At 40.3% G+C, this 14,852-nt stretch overlaps 1 protein-coding gene across 1 annotated transcript in view; it reads right to left on the minus strand.

The window, feature by feature from the left end:
• Positions 1-14,852, minus strand: part of PCSK2 (proprotein convertase subtilisin/kexin type 2) — a 109,333-nt gene that overhangs the window by 37,660 nt on the left and 56,821 nt on the right. The window contains exon 5 of the mRNA XM_061356252.1: positions 14,728-14,765. Coding sequence (XP_061212236.1) covers positions 14,728-14,765 — 38 coding nt within the window. The remainder of the gene's footprint in view (positions 1-14,727; positions 14,766-14,852) is intronic.

The raw sequence follows: 14,852 nt of genomic DNA on the forward strand, positions 1-14,852 counted from the left end.
AGGCATATAGATTAGTCTAGCCTTAGACTACTCATATAGTAGAGATCAATCCTATCAGTCATGTCCAATCAAAACCAGTTCATTGCTCCAAACTGATCTGAACCTGATGTTTGTCAATTACGAGCTATGCAATTACTTATACATACTGTGTATTATATAATAAAAATACTATTACAGAAAGGAATGGCATTTTATTTTAAGGCATATCTCTATTTTTACTTCCTAACCTCGCTAACTCAAATAAGACGCTAACAGAAGAGTAATGGATCAGATGATGAGATGCTTTCAATCATTTACCAAGTAATGGCTTGTTTACCACAGCATGAATAGATTACTTTTGCTTGTGTATAGAATGCTGCTTTCCTTAAAAATTAGCTCAGACTGGCATTTCCCAAAGAACTGCCCTGTACTTTTTAAAACACATGCAGTATGATCTTCTAAAACATTCATTATGTAAAATACGACAATAATAATAAATCAGTTGTCTCATGTGCTGCTCAGATCTGTAATAAAATTATGTACCTTGAATAATGCAGCAAGCCCATAAATTCTTACATGGCTTTACAAGCCTCTGAAGTGTAATTCACATATACTTCTCTTTTTCTCCCTAACTCAAGAAATGTGCCTACACTCCCCTGCTAGTCCAGACAAACAAACGCATGTCCTGATAGTCACAGTCTGATTCTGTTCATGACGTTACAGCAGTGATGAAGATAGCCCAGAGATTTGTACCTTCTAAAAGAAGAGAAACATTTATAAGATGGGTGGCACCAGTCTTGCAATCTTCAGGCAACTACAGATCCTCAGAGATGTTAGGCAGAAAGATACCTTTTGCTTGTTTGATTTCTGTACTGATCTGAAGAGCGGGCAAACCCCTGGGCTCAAATTACAACATATAGCATCTCAGAGAAACTGCACTAAAATAACACCAAACATGATGCGGTTGCAAAATGAAATTCAGCTTTGTACACACAAGCTTAAGAAAAGGGAATACGCTCACCAGGAGGCAAAAAGGGAGGCAACATGATATTTTGCTTAGGAGAGATGCTATAAGGCTTAAAAGTCGCTAATGAAAAACAGAAGCACTGTGTTGTCAGTAGTCGCAGAGTAAGCCTTCCTTTCTCAGCAGGGAAGCATGCTGCTCTAGTTTGTTTTGGTCTGTGGTTTGTTTGTTTGGGTTTTTTTAATGGAAATAAAAAAAAACCTGCAACTGATTAAATACCTCTGTGTCTACATGAACTAATTTATATGTCCTAAATAACTACCCAGCAAATTCAGAGCTGCATTCAAGACCTGGGCAACATCGAGAATGTATCCACAAAGTAATGGGCTGCATTCAAAAATATCAACCTTACAGAGCAAATTTACTGTCAGCTCCCTCCAGAAACGAATGCCTTTTACCCAGTTCTTACAGGTACATCATAAAAGTAGTCAGCCAGACAACATCAGCCAGATGTTGAATAATGAATAAGACAGCAGCACACTTTTTCTGCCATCCCCCTTTTCAAACAGTCACCAAATAATACATCAGAACATCACCTGAAACAGATGGAGCAGAGAAGTGTGCTGCGTCTGAGTAACACCTGAGGTCCCCATGAGTCCTCCTGGTATTCCAGTTTCAGAGGCCTTGCTTGGCCACAGAAGGAGCATGTACAGAGCACACAGCAATGGTGGTTTCATGTTGTATGTATCAGTGAAAAATCTCATGCTTGAATTTCCTCAACACTCATCAAGCATCTGGGCTTAGGTCAAAAGACCAAAAAAGGATAAAGGATACAAACAGCAGGTGACAACTGCTTAACTTAGAACAGTAAGAACAGGTGAGATAACCAGCAGTAACAACTTTAATAATCCAGTTTGTTAGAACTATAGAAAGACACTTACCAGCTGTCCCACCTCTGATGTAACTTATTTTGTAAAGCTGAAATGTTTTCATTGCCCAGGTTTAAAAACAAACAAAAATGCAGCTGAAAAAAACCCACTGGGACTCGTGCCAATATTTGTATTTATCTTCATTAAGGTGGCCTTATTTTTAAAGTTGCAGTTATGAAGACAAATAGCTTCACTGAGATAGTTTTACACTGCATTCTTTTTCTACACTAAACAAATTTCCTTTTTCAAGTAACTGATGATCCTCTCCACAAACCACTTGGCACTATAATGGCACACAACCTCTTCTTTTGCTTTTTTCCCTATTAATTTCCCTCCTCCTTCCCCTGCAGACAAAATCAGAAAACAAACATGAGTTACACCACTGTCTCATACACGAAGATCTTCAAAGAGAAAAGCTGTGGCTAAACCAACTTCCTATTTCACATGAGGATGAAGCTCCTAGGCAGCGCAGCACTGATGTATACCGTGCCAGCAGACCTAAGCACAGACTTTTCAAGCTTCAAGGAACACAAGAAATTATCAATTCCATTCTTAAGCACCAAGACTATTGAATGCTTTCCCAGTAAACAAAATGAAAATCCAAATGCATTCAGCTAAATGTCATCTAACCCTCTGTGGCTGTCTGCTAACCCGTGGCTCAGAGGTATATAAGTTGCAACTGGACAAAAAAACCCCACCAAGACTCACGAAAAGTCAGAGAAAATTTAGGCTGGGCAGGATGTTTAAGAAGTAGAGAATTATTTTTTTTCTTAATAACATTTTATTTATAAGCTAGCTTATTGAAATACCCCCATTTCCTCCCCCGTGTCTTCACCTGACATAGGAAAAAGTGTAAGAAATTGAGGCAGGCGTGAGACTTTATTAAAAAGCAAGCAGCCAAATGAACTTGTGCCTATAATAAAGAAGCTGCTTCACAATTCACCTCCTGGCATTCTCAGCATGCTCCACAATTTTCAGGTTGACGTGGAGGAAACCTAAAGCACATCACCCTGTTAATTACTTAGAGCCAGAGCTCTGAAGGCAAAAGCAAGTTAACTGAAAAACAAACCCAACCTACTTCTGCTCAGCCAAACATTCCTTAATCTTCAGAGAAGGTTCATTAAGTATCTTTATGCCATATCTAGAAAATACTAAATGTGTACTGAATGTTCATAGGGAAGCATACCGCTAAGACAATTCAATTAATAAAACCAAAATAAATTAAGCAACTAGTTACTGTTAAAGATACCAGAGCAAGGACCAAAGTTAAAGCTTCAAAGCTTCAGACTATGGGATGAATTCCTTGATTTCTTTAATTCTGGGAGGGGGGAAGAGGGAAGGAAAAAACTGGTGTCGGTGTGACTACAGATGTTTGAGCAATTGGATTATTTTATCATAATAGCAAATACAAATTGTGCAATGACTTTTTATTGAAAAATAGAAGGAACATACATTTCATCTAGCTTTAGTGTTCCATTAAAGTCCTGGCCCACATTCCCTTTCCAATACATGGATTCCCCCCCCCTCCCCCCTTCATATACTTTTATTATGTATTAGTGTGACCTACTAAAGTTGGAGTGTAATAGAAGTATAAAGCTGGCAGCAGAGAAATGAGGTTCAGGTCCACTATTCTTAGTTATACTCCAGTAAGGAATAACTGGCAAGTTTGTCAGTACATCAAATATGAGTGGGGTGTTGAGCTGCAGTAAAGGTGGTGTTTGCAGTGGTTTGATGGCAGACAGCACTTTCAGGCTCTTGGAGGGATGAGCTAAAATAGAAGGGGAGCTAAACTCTCTTGCTCTTGTCAATAAGCCCCATCCAAAGTCTACCAAAATTTACCCATGGGCTCTCCCAGCAAACACAGCAGCCAGGATTCAGATTATACCCAGCACAAAGGTCTCTTTAGTGGCACTTGGTAGATCAGACAATTTCCCCCATTAGTGTAAGAGAATCTTTAGACCAGTTCGCAGTACAAACTCAGCAGTCATTCAAATCCAGTCATTTAGCATGACATGGTCTGTGTAAAGACTGCTGGGAGAGAAAGCACCTCCCTGCTGCTGGGGTGGCTAGCAGGCATTGGCACCCCCATTGCTCTCTGTGACCCCTGAGGCATCACAGTCGTCAAAAACTGATCAGTTACCTGCAATGCTCACAGCAAAGTGCAGGAATACTGCACCTGTGGTTATAATGGCACTCATAAGACAAATTTGGTAGGATATTACCCATGATCATTTTAACAGGTCACACCAGCCTACTGTTACAAAACAGGCAAACTGCAGCTTTGAACAGAGGGAAAACAAAGTGGTTTAGATGGTTTGAAGAGTCAGTTACAACAGACAGATGTGGTTCATCGTGGTTATGGAGAGAAGACAGGAAGAGATATCTGGGGGATACAGTGGGGCTGGAAGTAAGAACAGATGAGACAGAGAAGTGGTTGGGTGTTTCCTTCTTTAAAAAGGTTTCTCAGTTGACAAGAGAAGAAACCATTAACAGCTCCTCAACTGGTGTTTCACCTAAATTGCGTGAATATGGAAGAAGATGAATGGACACATAGAAAGGACATTGTAACCGAATCAAAAGGAGGTGAAGTTTCAGAGTAGAAACTCAAAAACCATAATGCAAAATACTATCTACATTTCTTTAGTCACAAAAAGAAAACACAGATTGATTTACGTGCCTTAGAGTTAAAAAAGATCCTGAAGATCTATTCTGTCTTACTCCAGTTGTGTGCTGACCTCATTAGCATAGTTCGACAGCTTCCCAGGGGAGTATTGAAAACGCAACTAAAATCTGTCAAGACATGCTGGGTTCTCAGGGATTTTAATAGACCAATTTATATGCTTTTGCATTAATTAAAAAGTTTGCACTGTTTATTCTGTGTGAAATCATCAAAACCAATGGGCAGCTAAATCCAAGATTTCAGGGACAGAGGGTAGGACATTCAGAACAGAGATGCTCATGGAAATCCACATATTACACTTTTCAAGTATTTATGCTTTTAAATAGCGCATGATCATTCCAGGTTCTTCTCTTAAAGATTAGTGTATTTGAACACAGCTGATGTTTTCACAGTAATTTAAGCAATGTCCAGACATCATTAGCTGACTGAAAGATTCACAATTACTTCAGTCAGACACGGTATCACTGTTGACTAATTCTGCAACTGAGTTAAGTAGCACTGAATTAAAGTGATTTAGTTTCTCACAAGAAGTGATTCTAAAAAACAAGTGCTAGGATTGCAATTATGAAGTCCTTGAAGACAGTACAACCTTTGTTCTTTCCTTCATACACACTGAGAGATACACCTTCTTTAATAAAATCCAGACCCCAACCGGCCCTGCACAGCATTTCCAATGATCCACCATTTACATCAAAGCTTATGATTAAGCAATAAGGGCAGCACATGGAACATGTGACTGAGATATGGACTACCACATCCATTTAACTTTCACCAGACTACAGATACACAACACTGGAAGTGGCTGAAGTTTCACCAAACACAAGCTCCTGTTTTACAACAAAACATGTTACCCTGGGCACTCATGTTTCCACAGCTCGTGATATCATTAGTTGCTCAGTTGAAGCAAGGAAGTCTCTCTCTTACTGTGATGATTAAAAAAAAGAAAAAGGAATACACAGCAAAGCAAACATTAGAAACCTGTTATTTCTATGATCTGCCAAATTTGTGATTGCTCTGAACTTAATGGAAAAACTACCAGTGACTTCAACAAAGCCAACATTTTATTAGACATTGTGAACTACTACTCTGTTCCCCTGTAAGAGATGTTAATTATGCTTATTGCTTCTGTTGGGAATGCAACAGAAGTGAAGAACATTATATGAAATATGGCAGGTGTTTTAAAGTACCAACCACCACCATAGCTACTGAGAAGTAGAATGTTAACATGGAGAACACATTTGCATATAACTAAAATCAAACAATGCAAAGCAAAAAACCATGTCAAGATGAAGAGCCAGGACATAAAAAAATGAATTAATTTTAAACTAACCAAAATAATTCAGAGACACAGTGAAAGAGAGGTGTTTAAGGTACTGGAGATCATCTGCATCTTCATCTACTCTATTGAGGTTATTATGGTTCTGCAGAAGAAAGAGGACTTCTTGTGCCTCCCTGCTCTTGTTTCCTACAGGTTCGGCTTATCCACAGGGCTTGGCCAAAATTCTCCTTTTAAAATCAGTTGCATGCTCACTAATTAACAGTGGGTTTGAAACTCTCCTTGCCAAAATCACCACTGGGCCTGAAAATCTTTACTTCTGTCAAATTTTGATGCAGCTTTGTCATAGACTAATGTTCCCCATATGCACCATCTAATTCATCCTTCTCTGGCGATACTTTGGTAGCCAAAATGTAACTACAGTATGAACTTTAATTAAATTCCATTTCAATGCTGATGGATACTAAGGGTTTTCAACACCGGTTTATGGCCTAAACAGTATGAGCAGTTGAAATAATTATTCGTTGAAAAAAAAAAAAAAATCAATGGAAAAATCTTTAAAACTGTTTTTGCCTTTTCCAACCCAAAATGTGGTGTTTTCACTTTAAGGGAACAGAAGCTTTTTATTTCATTGTTTTGAACTTGGTTTAAAAATACATGGTGTGCACTGCTCAAGGGCACTGTGTATCTGACCCTGTTCTCCCAAGTGGACCATATACCAGAGTGGGATTTTGTTGCTGCTGGTTTAATTAAGTTCTAGAAGTCAAATACTTAAAAGGAGTTTGAACTGATCCAAAATAAAAGCATTTCACTTTTATTTTCCCATGAACACTTTATAAAACACTGCTTTTCACTGGTAAAAATATTGTTCTAATGGAAGATTTATGGCAGTTCCAAAAGCTAACTGGTCTGCAGAAAGGGAAGTAATAAAAACCCCCGAACAATGCAATGCCAGGTCCCTCTATGGTAAACAGTGAGGACTAAAATCTTTCCTCTCCTTTTCTTGCCCAAATAAAAGAGGAAAATATTTCCAAACAAATTTACTTGGAGAAACCCTGGAGAGAGGCACAAGCCAATTTCAAAAGCACCAGTCAGAACTGATGCATAAATGTCCGTATCTGCTCTCTTTCACCCCTGTGCATTTCTCATTTCAGCAATCTTTAATTTAGTTTCCATGGATGATGCCTTAAATGAAAATTAATACCACTGCTTAATGATTAAGGCGATTAGCCACCTTGCCCTTTCTCAGTGTGCAGCTGATTAATTAAGTACATTGATTATAGAGAAAAATAAATGCTGTGGACAATGTATTATCTTTAGCTTGCAAAGCGAGTTATCTTTGGCACCATCTTACATGGCCTGTACACTAGTCATGCATTTAACTTGAAGATTATTCCTTTCAGGTTGTTCTAATATAGAATAAAGATGGAAATGTGGAGGACCATGATGACAATCACAGACTGAGCACCTCTTCTATGAAGACAGGCTGAGATGGTTGGGATTGTTCAGCCTGGATAAGAGAGAAGGCTCCAGGGAGGCCTTAGAGCAGCTTGCCAGTGCCTAAAGAGGGTCTACAAGAAAGATGAAGAGGGACTTTTTACAAGGTATGTAGTGACAGGACGAGGGGGAATGACTTAAAGCTGGAAGAGGGTAGATTTAGATTAGATATAAGGAAGGTGAGGGTGGTGAGGCACTGGCACAGGGTGCCCAGGGAAGCTGTGGCTGCCTCATCCCTGGCAGTGTTCAAGGCCAGGTTGTGCAACTCGGTCTAGCGGAAGGTGCCCCTGCCTATGGCAGGGGATTTGGAACTGGATGATCTTTAAGGTCCCTTCTAACCAAAACCATTCTATGAAACTTTTTGCAGCATTCACTGCTCTGAAAACAGGCAAATGCAACTACAATGCATTAGTATCTTTCTGATTCCAAACGAATTTCTTTTGAGGGTATTTTATAGCCAGGAAAAATCAGTGCATCCCCTGAAGAGGCCAACATCAGTGAGGTCATGCCAACTCCAGTGGTATAGATGATGCTAAGCACCAAGAACTTGCAGAAGCTGTCAGGGTCCAGATCTTTCATAACAGGCTTTAGCAAACTCATTACCATAACATCTGTCAGTGTGAGAAATCCAGCTTTCAGCTGCAAACACACCTCTGTATGTGACACAAATCATCTCTCCTTAAGGCAATCATACTTCTTTCACAGGTTGCAGCCTCCCTTGCAGAAAAAGCCTCTGGCCATATGAAAGAATCCAGAGAAGAAACAAGTCTCTAAATTCTTTTTGCTGTTCCATCATTTTAATTGAGTTGAAAGCTAGAAGGCTGTGATAACATCCACGATTACATAACATTTTTATCTTTCACCAAGTAAGAAGACACAGACATCTCCTTTACATACCACCATGGCTTCTCTTCCCCGTTAGTGCTGCTCATGTAGAGCAGCTGTAAGGCAGAGAAGAGGGACTGTACAGTTAGACTTTGGTACACGAGCACCACTGTGACAGGCACCTGCAAAAACAGGTACTGTTGGGAGCACGGAAGGATTTTTTTCAGGACCCCATTAAGGTTTTCCAGATGTGAAGCATTTTCTGTAAGCGACAAACCCAGTACACAGAAAACTTTATTTGCCTGGCTGATCTTATCAGAGAAGGCATCATCTCATTTTCAGCCTTTCATATGTTCAGAGAAAAAAAACCAACAATCCAGATTGCAGAAAACAGAGGGATGAGCCCAGAAGCTGATTCTGCACAGAGTAACATAAAAAAAACAGCCAAGACTGAAACAGAGAACTTCATTCTCTTCCCTGTAAATTGTAATTTATGCCAGTGAAACTTCATTGCCTTGCATGTCCTGACTGATCATCTTCTAAATGCTAAAACCAGCCCCTTAGCTGCCAAAAGCCATCTGAGCAGCACAAACAGCCCAACAGAAGGCCATCGCTTTCAGCTGCTAAGGCATCAGTCAATGTGGCATTTAAATGCTTGATCCATCCTTCTATCCTGGCAAAAGAGAGGTTTCATTTTGTCTCAACCATCTCTTGATGAAATTTCTGCCACAATCTGCTTTAAGAGCATCCATCAAGCAGTGCACTTACTGAATTCTCAATGTTAGTAGAAGGATGCTTTGTGAATTTATCCCAGGTTTTGGTTAATAATTTTTAATTGTCATGCTAGTGATCATTTCAGAAAACCTATTAGCAAAAAGCCCAACTCCATGAAAAACAAGAGAAACAAACCAACCCAAAACCCAATTAGTGATGTGTTCAAGCATCTGAAACAGCTTATTCTGTTCTTTTCTATTTGCTAATGTGTTAATTCAACGCTGCAATTAAAAACTGGTACTAGCAACAACAGCCAGCATGCAGAGTTTGCCCAGAAAATAACTTTGATGTACTAGCAGTAAGGGTTTATTGAAATTAAGTGGCTAGTGCCTGTGTTCAATAACCCTTTGAAATGCAGTAAGAAATGGCAGTGCAACTGTCTAAGGCTCTTTTGAAAACCATGTCATAGGACTCAGATCTCATAAAGCTAACTGAAATCATTCACTGATGCCACGCACATATGAACCTGACTCTGCTAAGGTTTGGCTTTGCATTCCCTGTGGATCCTTTGGGCTGATATTAATGACAGTGCAGAGACACCGGGAGCTTTTCAAGGTCTTCAAGAGGGTCTCCAACAAATTTCAGTCTTGAAGGGGTAATGTTTTTCTCACCACCAGTTACATGTGAACTCTGTTTGACTTGGGCAATTACATCAGGTGGGACTTTGTGGGGCAGTTCATCAGGGTCAAAGCAGTATGGTTCAACAGCTGTCAGTGGAGCTTTGTCAACTTACAAATCCCCACAATTAGGCCCCAGTGATTTTAGTGGAGATACTGATGATTTATATTGGTAAATCATTGAGATCAGGCTCATGGCCTTCAGAACAACTTGCAGATCCTTACAGTAGTGTGCAGGGAGGCCAAGGCATACTTGGAAATTTATGCTAATGAAGGAAACACAGGCTTTCTAAAAGAAAGAAGATCCTTTATGCTGTTGCTAAGCTTTGCTACACATATTGCAGTGTATAATTTATCACCTGTACTATTTCTTATTTCTTCTGTGGCTATGAGGATTATTCAATGATGTTTTTGTTCCTCCAGCAAACAATGGAAATTGCAGCTCATAACAGAAATAGAACATTTCCCTGCTTCACTGCTTATGTGATAAGATAATTATTCCAAAAATACGTTTCTGTTTGCCTCTCAGCAAGGCAGGGGGAGCTGTTATCATATTAGCTGGTGACAAGTAACCAAAAGTTGTGAGAGACTGCTTTGTGTTTAGAGATGTCACCAAAGTGGAAAGAGAAAACAGATAAGAGCACCTGCTGTTTGCATTTGAGTATCAAATGGTAGATGACAGAAAACTTCAATTTATTCTAGAGTAATTCCAGAAATTCTTCCCTCATTCCTCACATATGGCCTTTTTTGCTCAGCAAATCCTCTCCTGAGTACAGCTAGAGTGACGGCTGGTAAGGACCTTGGAAGATGGAACATGAAGTGGTACTACAGACACATGCTACGGGAAAGACAGAAAGTTAGAGGAAGGACAGCAATGAAGTGCTGCTAGGACGACTGCATGTTTGTGCACGCGTTACATCTGTGTAGTTCCACAGATTTCAGAATCTTTTTTCTTATCTGAATATGTTACATTACCATAAATTGCTGCATGATTTTCATTTAACGTTTACCAGTACTTTGTATACCTACTCACACAGTCCCCTCTGGGTTTCCTACAGTAAATGTTTGTCTTATTCTCTCTCCCTTCCCAATTTTTTGAAACAAGCTTTCAGCTTTATGCAGGGTTCAGACACTGAAAACAGCAATTTCTTACACCTGACCCGAGCCTCTTGGTAGCATCCTGATTTTCCTCACTACTGCTAATCAGGAACAAATGCACTTACATGAGACGATCAGCTCCCTGCTGCCATAAATGGGATAATGCAGCCACACTGACCTTCACTACCAGACATTGGCCAAGTATAAAAGTACCACAATATGAGATCACGTTATGTTTCTCTTCTTGGCACATCCAGTTGTCATTTGCTCTCTTAGTTTTTTCTTGAAAACAATGTACTGATATTTGCAATGTACACCCCCCACAGCTGCTGTTCTCCTCTTTTATTAGATATATACAATGCGCACCCCTTGAAACTTCATTTTTCTTTCTCACTCAGATGCTGCATCTCAGAGAAGTCAGTCCTGAAAATTGCTGGCTTTGTATGTACAGTCTGAGCTGAAAGAAAACCATGAAGTACATTAGGCTTCAGCTTTTTAATTATCAGTTCATAATGAAGGGTTCTCTTTGTGGGGAAAGAAATAGTTTCCCTAAGGCTGAACCTCTGCAGGGTTTCCAAGGCTTGGAAGAAAATATTGATCGTTTGACAACGAGCCTCTCTGCATTCACAGTGCAGAATGGAAAATTCCAGCTTTGCCATAACCCCTTGATCCCAGAAAAGCAAGTAGCTATACTGCAGCAAGCTGGGAGGGGGTGCTGGGAGAGCAGTGAGCACTCCCTTCCATGTATATAAAGTGCATTAAAAAGAGAAATGGAGATTGAAGCAGTAAAGCTCAGAAACAGGAAAAAAATATATGGATGGAAGTGCACTCCATGCAATAGGTCATAGTTCAGCAATTTTTAGAAGAAAATACAAATTGTTGTTTTCTTTAGAAAGGTCTTTTTTTTCCCTGACCCTCCATTTTGTCTAAGTGCTAACTCCCATTAAACTATTCAAGCAAGAAAACCAGCAAGTCAAAAACATAAAAGCCAAATTAAGCTGAATAACCAATGCCAAGATTTTATCCTTGAAAATGCTCAAGTGCCAAAAAACACCACCTTTGAGAGACTTTCTAATTGCTCCCAATTTTCCAAGCAAGACGCCCTGGCATTGCCAGGATATTCAGGTGTTTACACACTTAAAAAACATAAGCTGTAAGCTTTTAATTTCCTAAAAATAAATAATGTAACTTAAGAGAAAGCTGTTCCAAAGTGCAAATGTCGTGAAACACCAAACGTGTGGTATAGGAACTGTACAAAGGTGCCTGCAATTGCTATGCCAGCCCAAAGTGAGTTAACAACTCATCCCTGGAGAGACACGTCATTGCATTTTTATGTCCAAACTGACCTTTCCTTCAGCTGGATTTAAGTCCGTGCCTTTAATTCATGCCCAAATTACTGCCTACTGGGAAAGAAGGCCCCTGTGGTCTCTGAGACACAGTAGACGCTGTCAGAGCAGGATCTCCTAGGACTAAAGGAGGTCTGTGCAGCCTTGCAGCAAGAGGAGCAGAGGCAGAGTGCAGGTGAACCAAGCCCTGCAACCGCTGCGCGGTACTTGGGCCACGGAGAGATGGCAGAATTTAGCAGCAGGAGCTGGAATCCACCTTGCCCTTCATCAGATGCTTCTCAGACACAGCAACAGCAGCCAGCCCTGCCTGAGGAGGTGCCAGCACCTCTCACCAGTTACCAAGTTTCACTTATCTTGCATATATTGTGTGAATTGAACAGCATGTTGCTTGCTGTATCCTCTGGTATATTCAGCACAGAATTAAAAGTGAAACTTATGCAGTAAAGACAACTACACACACTCCAGCTATTCTATCTTTTTCTTTCCTCCAGTGCTGTGACAGCCTAGAACTACAGGTTTTACGGACAGCTCCTACTTTTCTTTCTGTAAAAAAAACCCATTGGGGTGGTATCTCCTTTAAGAAAGTTGATCTTTCAGATGGGGTTTCTGCTGCTCCTTTAAATGATGGCCTTATCAAGCACTTGATCTTCAGTCTTTTCTCCCCTGTGTCTGGCTATTGATCTGCCCTGAACAAACCATGACTAATTCTACATTTTACATTGGCCAATCGTCTTTTGTCCCTCTTGATCCTGATCACTGCTCCAGTACCGGACCCCTCCTTGCTTGGACAAAGTCCTTCCTACACAAACCTTTCAGAATGTCATCTCCAGATCGGTTTCCTCCCAAGTCCTTCATGACTGCCATTAAAGGTTTGTTGTCCCCATGCCCTGCAACTTTTCTTCTTCAATTTCCATACCAGTGCTTCTTTTCTGAACTCTCAGATTTGTCTCCAGCTCTACTGTTTTCTGATTTCTAGACTCATGTCTGTGCATTGCTGTTCTCTGTGTCATTTTCCGTTAATTTCCAAAAACCTACCGTTGTCACTCATAAAACAATACATTTCTGCTGAGCCTGACAAATATTTATCCATCAAGCAGAAAACATTTTTAGAATTAAAAGAGAAAACACTGTATTAGTGAGAAATCCATTTTAGGTCTCCGGGCACAATCCTAAGGTTCACTGTAAACAACAGCAGTGTTCCTATTTAACATTGTATCAGGTATGATGTACAGGCTTTTTGCTTGTTTAGCTGAAACACGACTTTTAGCACCAGAATATTCCCACATACTTTGTCCGTGCCTGCTGTTGAAAAGTGAATAAAAAGTGCATGCTTTGCCCACATCATTCAACAGAACATAGCAGAGAGCACAATTTCTGCAAAGAAAAGGGCTGCCTTTTACAAACTTCTTTATTTGTATGAATCTATGGAAACATCCTACCGAGTTATTCCACTGGGAGATAATTTTGCAGTTAGGGCACAGGGTTTAATTAGCTGCTCTCAAGTAATTAAGCCAGTTCATGAGAAGTGAAACTGGCTATCCTGCTCTTCACCTCTGTGGTCACCTATTTCCCAAATTCCTTGTGCAATGTAAATGCCTTCTAGATCCATTTATTCTTTACCAAATGTGCTTTGCTACTTGCAACAACAAATAAATTCTCAACCTGTTTGTTATTATTTTCCAAACTGCAAGTACATAAAAATGACTCATAAAATCATATCACAAAATGGTTTGGGTTGGAAGGGACCTGAATAATCATTTAGTCCCACCCCCCTGCCATGCGCATGGACACCTTCCACTAGACAAGGCTGCTTCAAGCCCTGTCCAGCCTGGCTTTGAACACTTCCAGGGATGGTACATCTCATTTCAGAGCTGTTCTATATGAACAGCTCTTGTTTTTACCAGATTTCCAGTTGTCTTCATTTAGTTGCAGTTGCAAACTAAACCATACTGCTCAGCTGAAGAACCCTGGGCTTCCTCAGGAAGTCAGTGGCTGCAGGAGACCTAAAGCAGAGATACTGCAACCCCTCCAGCAGTGAGCTACAGCTTCTTCATGCCCATTGCCCAACAGAGCGCCACAAGCACACTGGGAGAGCAGTGCACCCCAAAGGCAACTGACAGCCCCTGGGTACTGGGAACCCTTGTAGATGCCTGGAGACAGGAGTGATAGTGTCAGCAGGGAGCGGGGAAGAGCCTAGAATAATTAAGGAAGGTAAAATCCTCTAGTCCAAAGGTCTGAGTTAGTTTTAAGGAACAATCTGTTGGCACAACATGAGCTGAGAATACACAGTCTGCTCTGTACACGCTTTGAAGCACTGGATCAAATCACCTGTTATGAAGGAATTAAGCTGTTCTGAGAGAATTCAAAGGCTAATACATGCCTTGCCACAGCCCACAGCTCCTTGCCCCTCCAAGTGACAGGTGCATTCTGAATCTTAATAGTAGGATTTACAGCCAATTCCCAGGTTACTTATTTCTGTCCTAAATCCAATACCACAAGCTGCAGCTTATTTAATGTGCGGCAGCACTGTCATTTCTCCAAGGCAAGCCTTGTCACTTTTCCATCCCTGGTACATACAGGCAGTCTCATTTTCAGTCTGCTTCTCTCAATGTGAATGTATCCTCTGTAAAATAAGCCATTCAGCTATACTGTTGTTCCACTCACTGTTATAAATTTTGTAGCAGAGGGACTGTAACAGTAAGAAAATCCACATTTTACAGAAAAAAGTCAGCATGTACTTACGTAATTTGATGCAAGATCAGGGTGCAGATAATCAATTCCTGCAATAAGATAATGACAGAACAGAAACCAAAGGTTAAGAGTTTCAGAAAAGATTTTCTAATGGTCACAGAAGAAAACAAGATTCC

The sequence above is a fragment of the Neopsephotus bourkii genome, unplaced genomic scaffold (genome assembly GCF_033783945.1).
Source record: "Neopsephotus bourkii isolate Nb327-2 ecotype Australia unplaced genomic scaffold, CSIRO-AGI_Nbou_v1 NB_845, whole genome shotgun sequence".
Lineage (NCBI taxonomy): Eukaryota > Metazoa > Chordata > Aves > Psittaciformes > Psittacidae > Neopsephotus > Neopsephotus bourkii.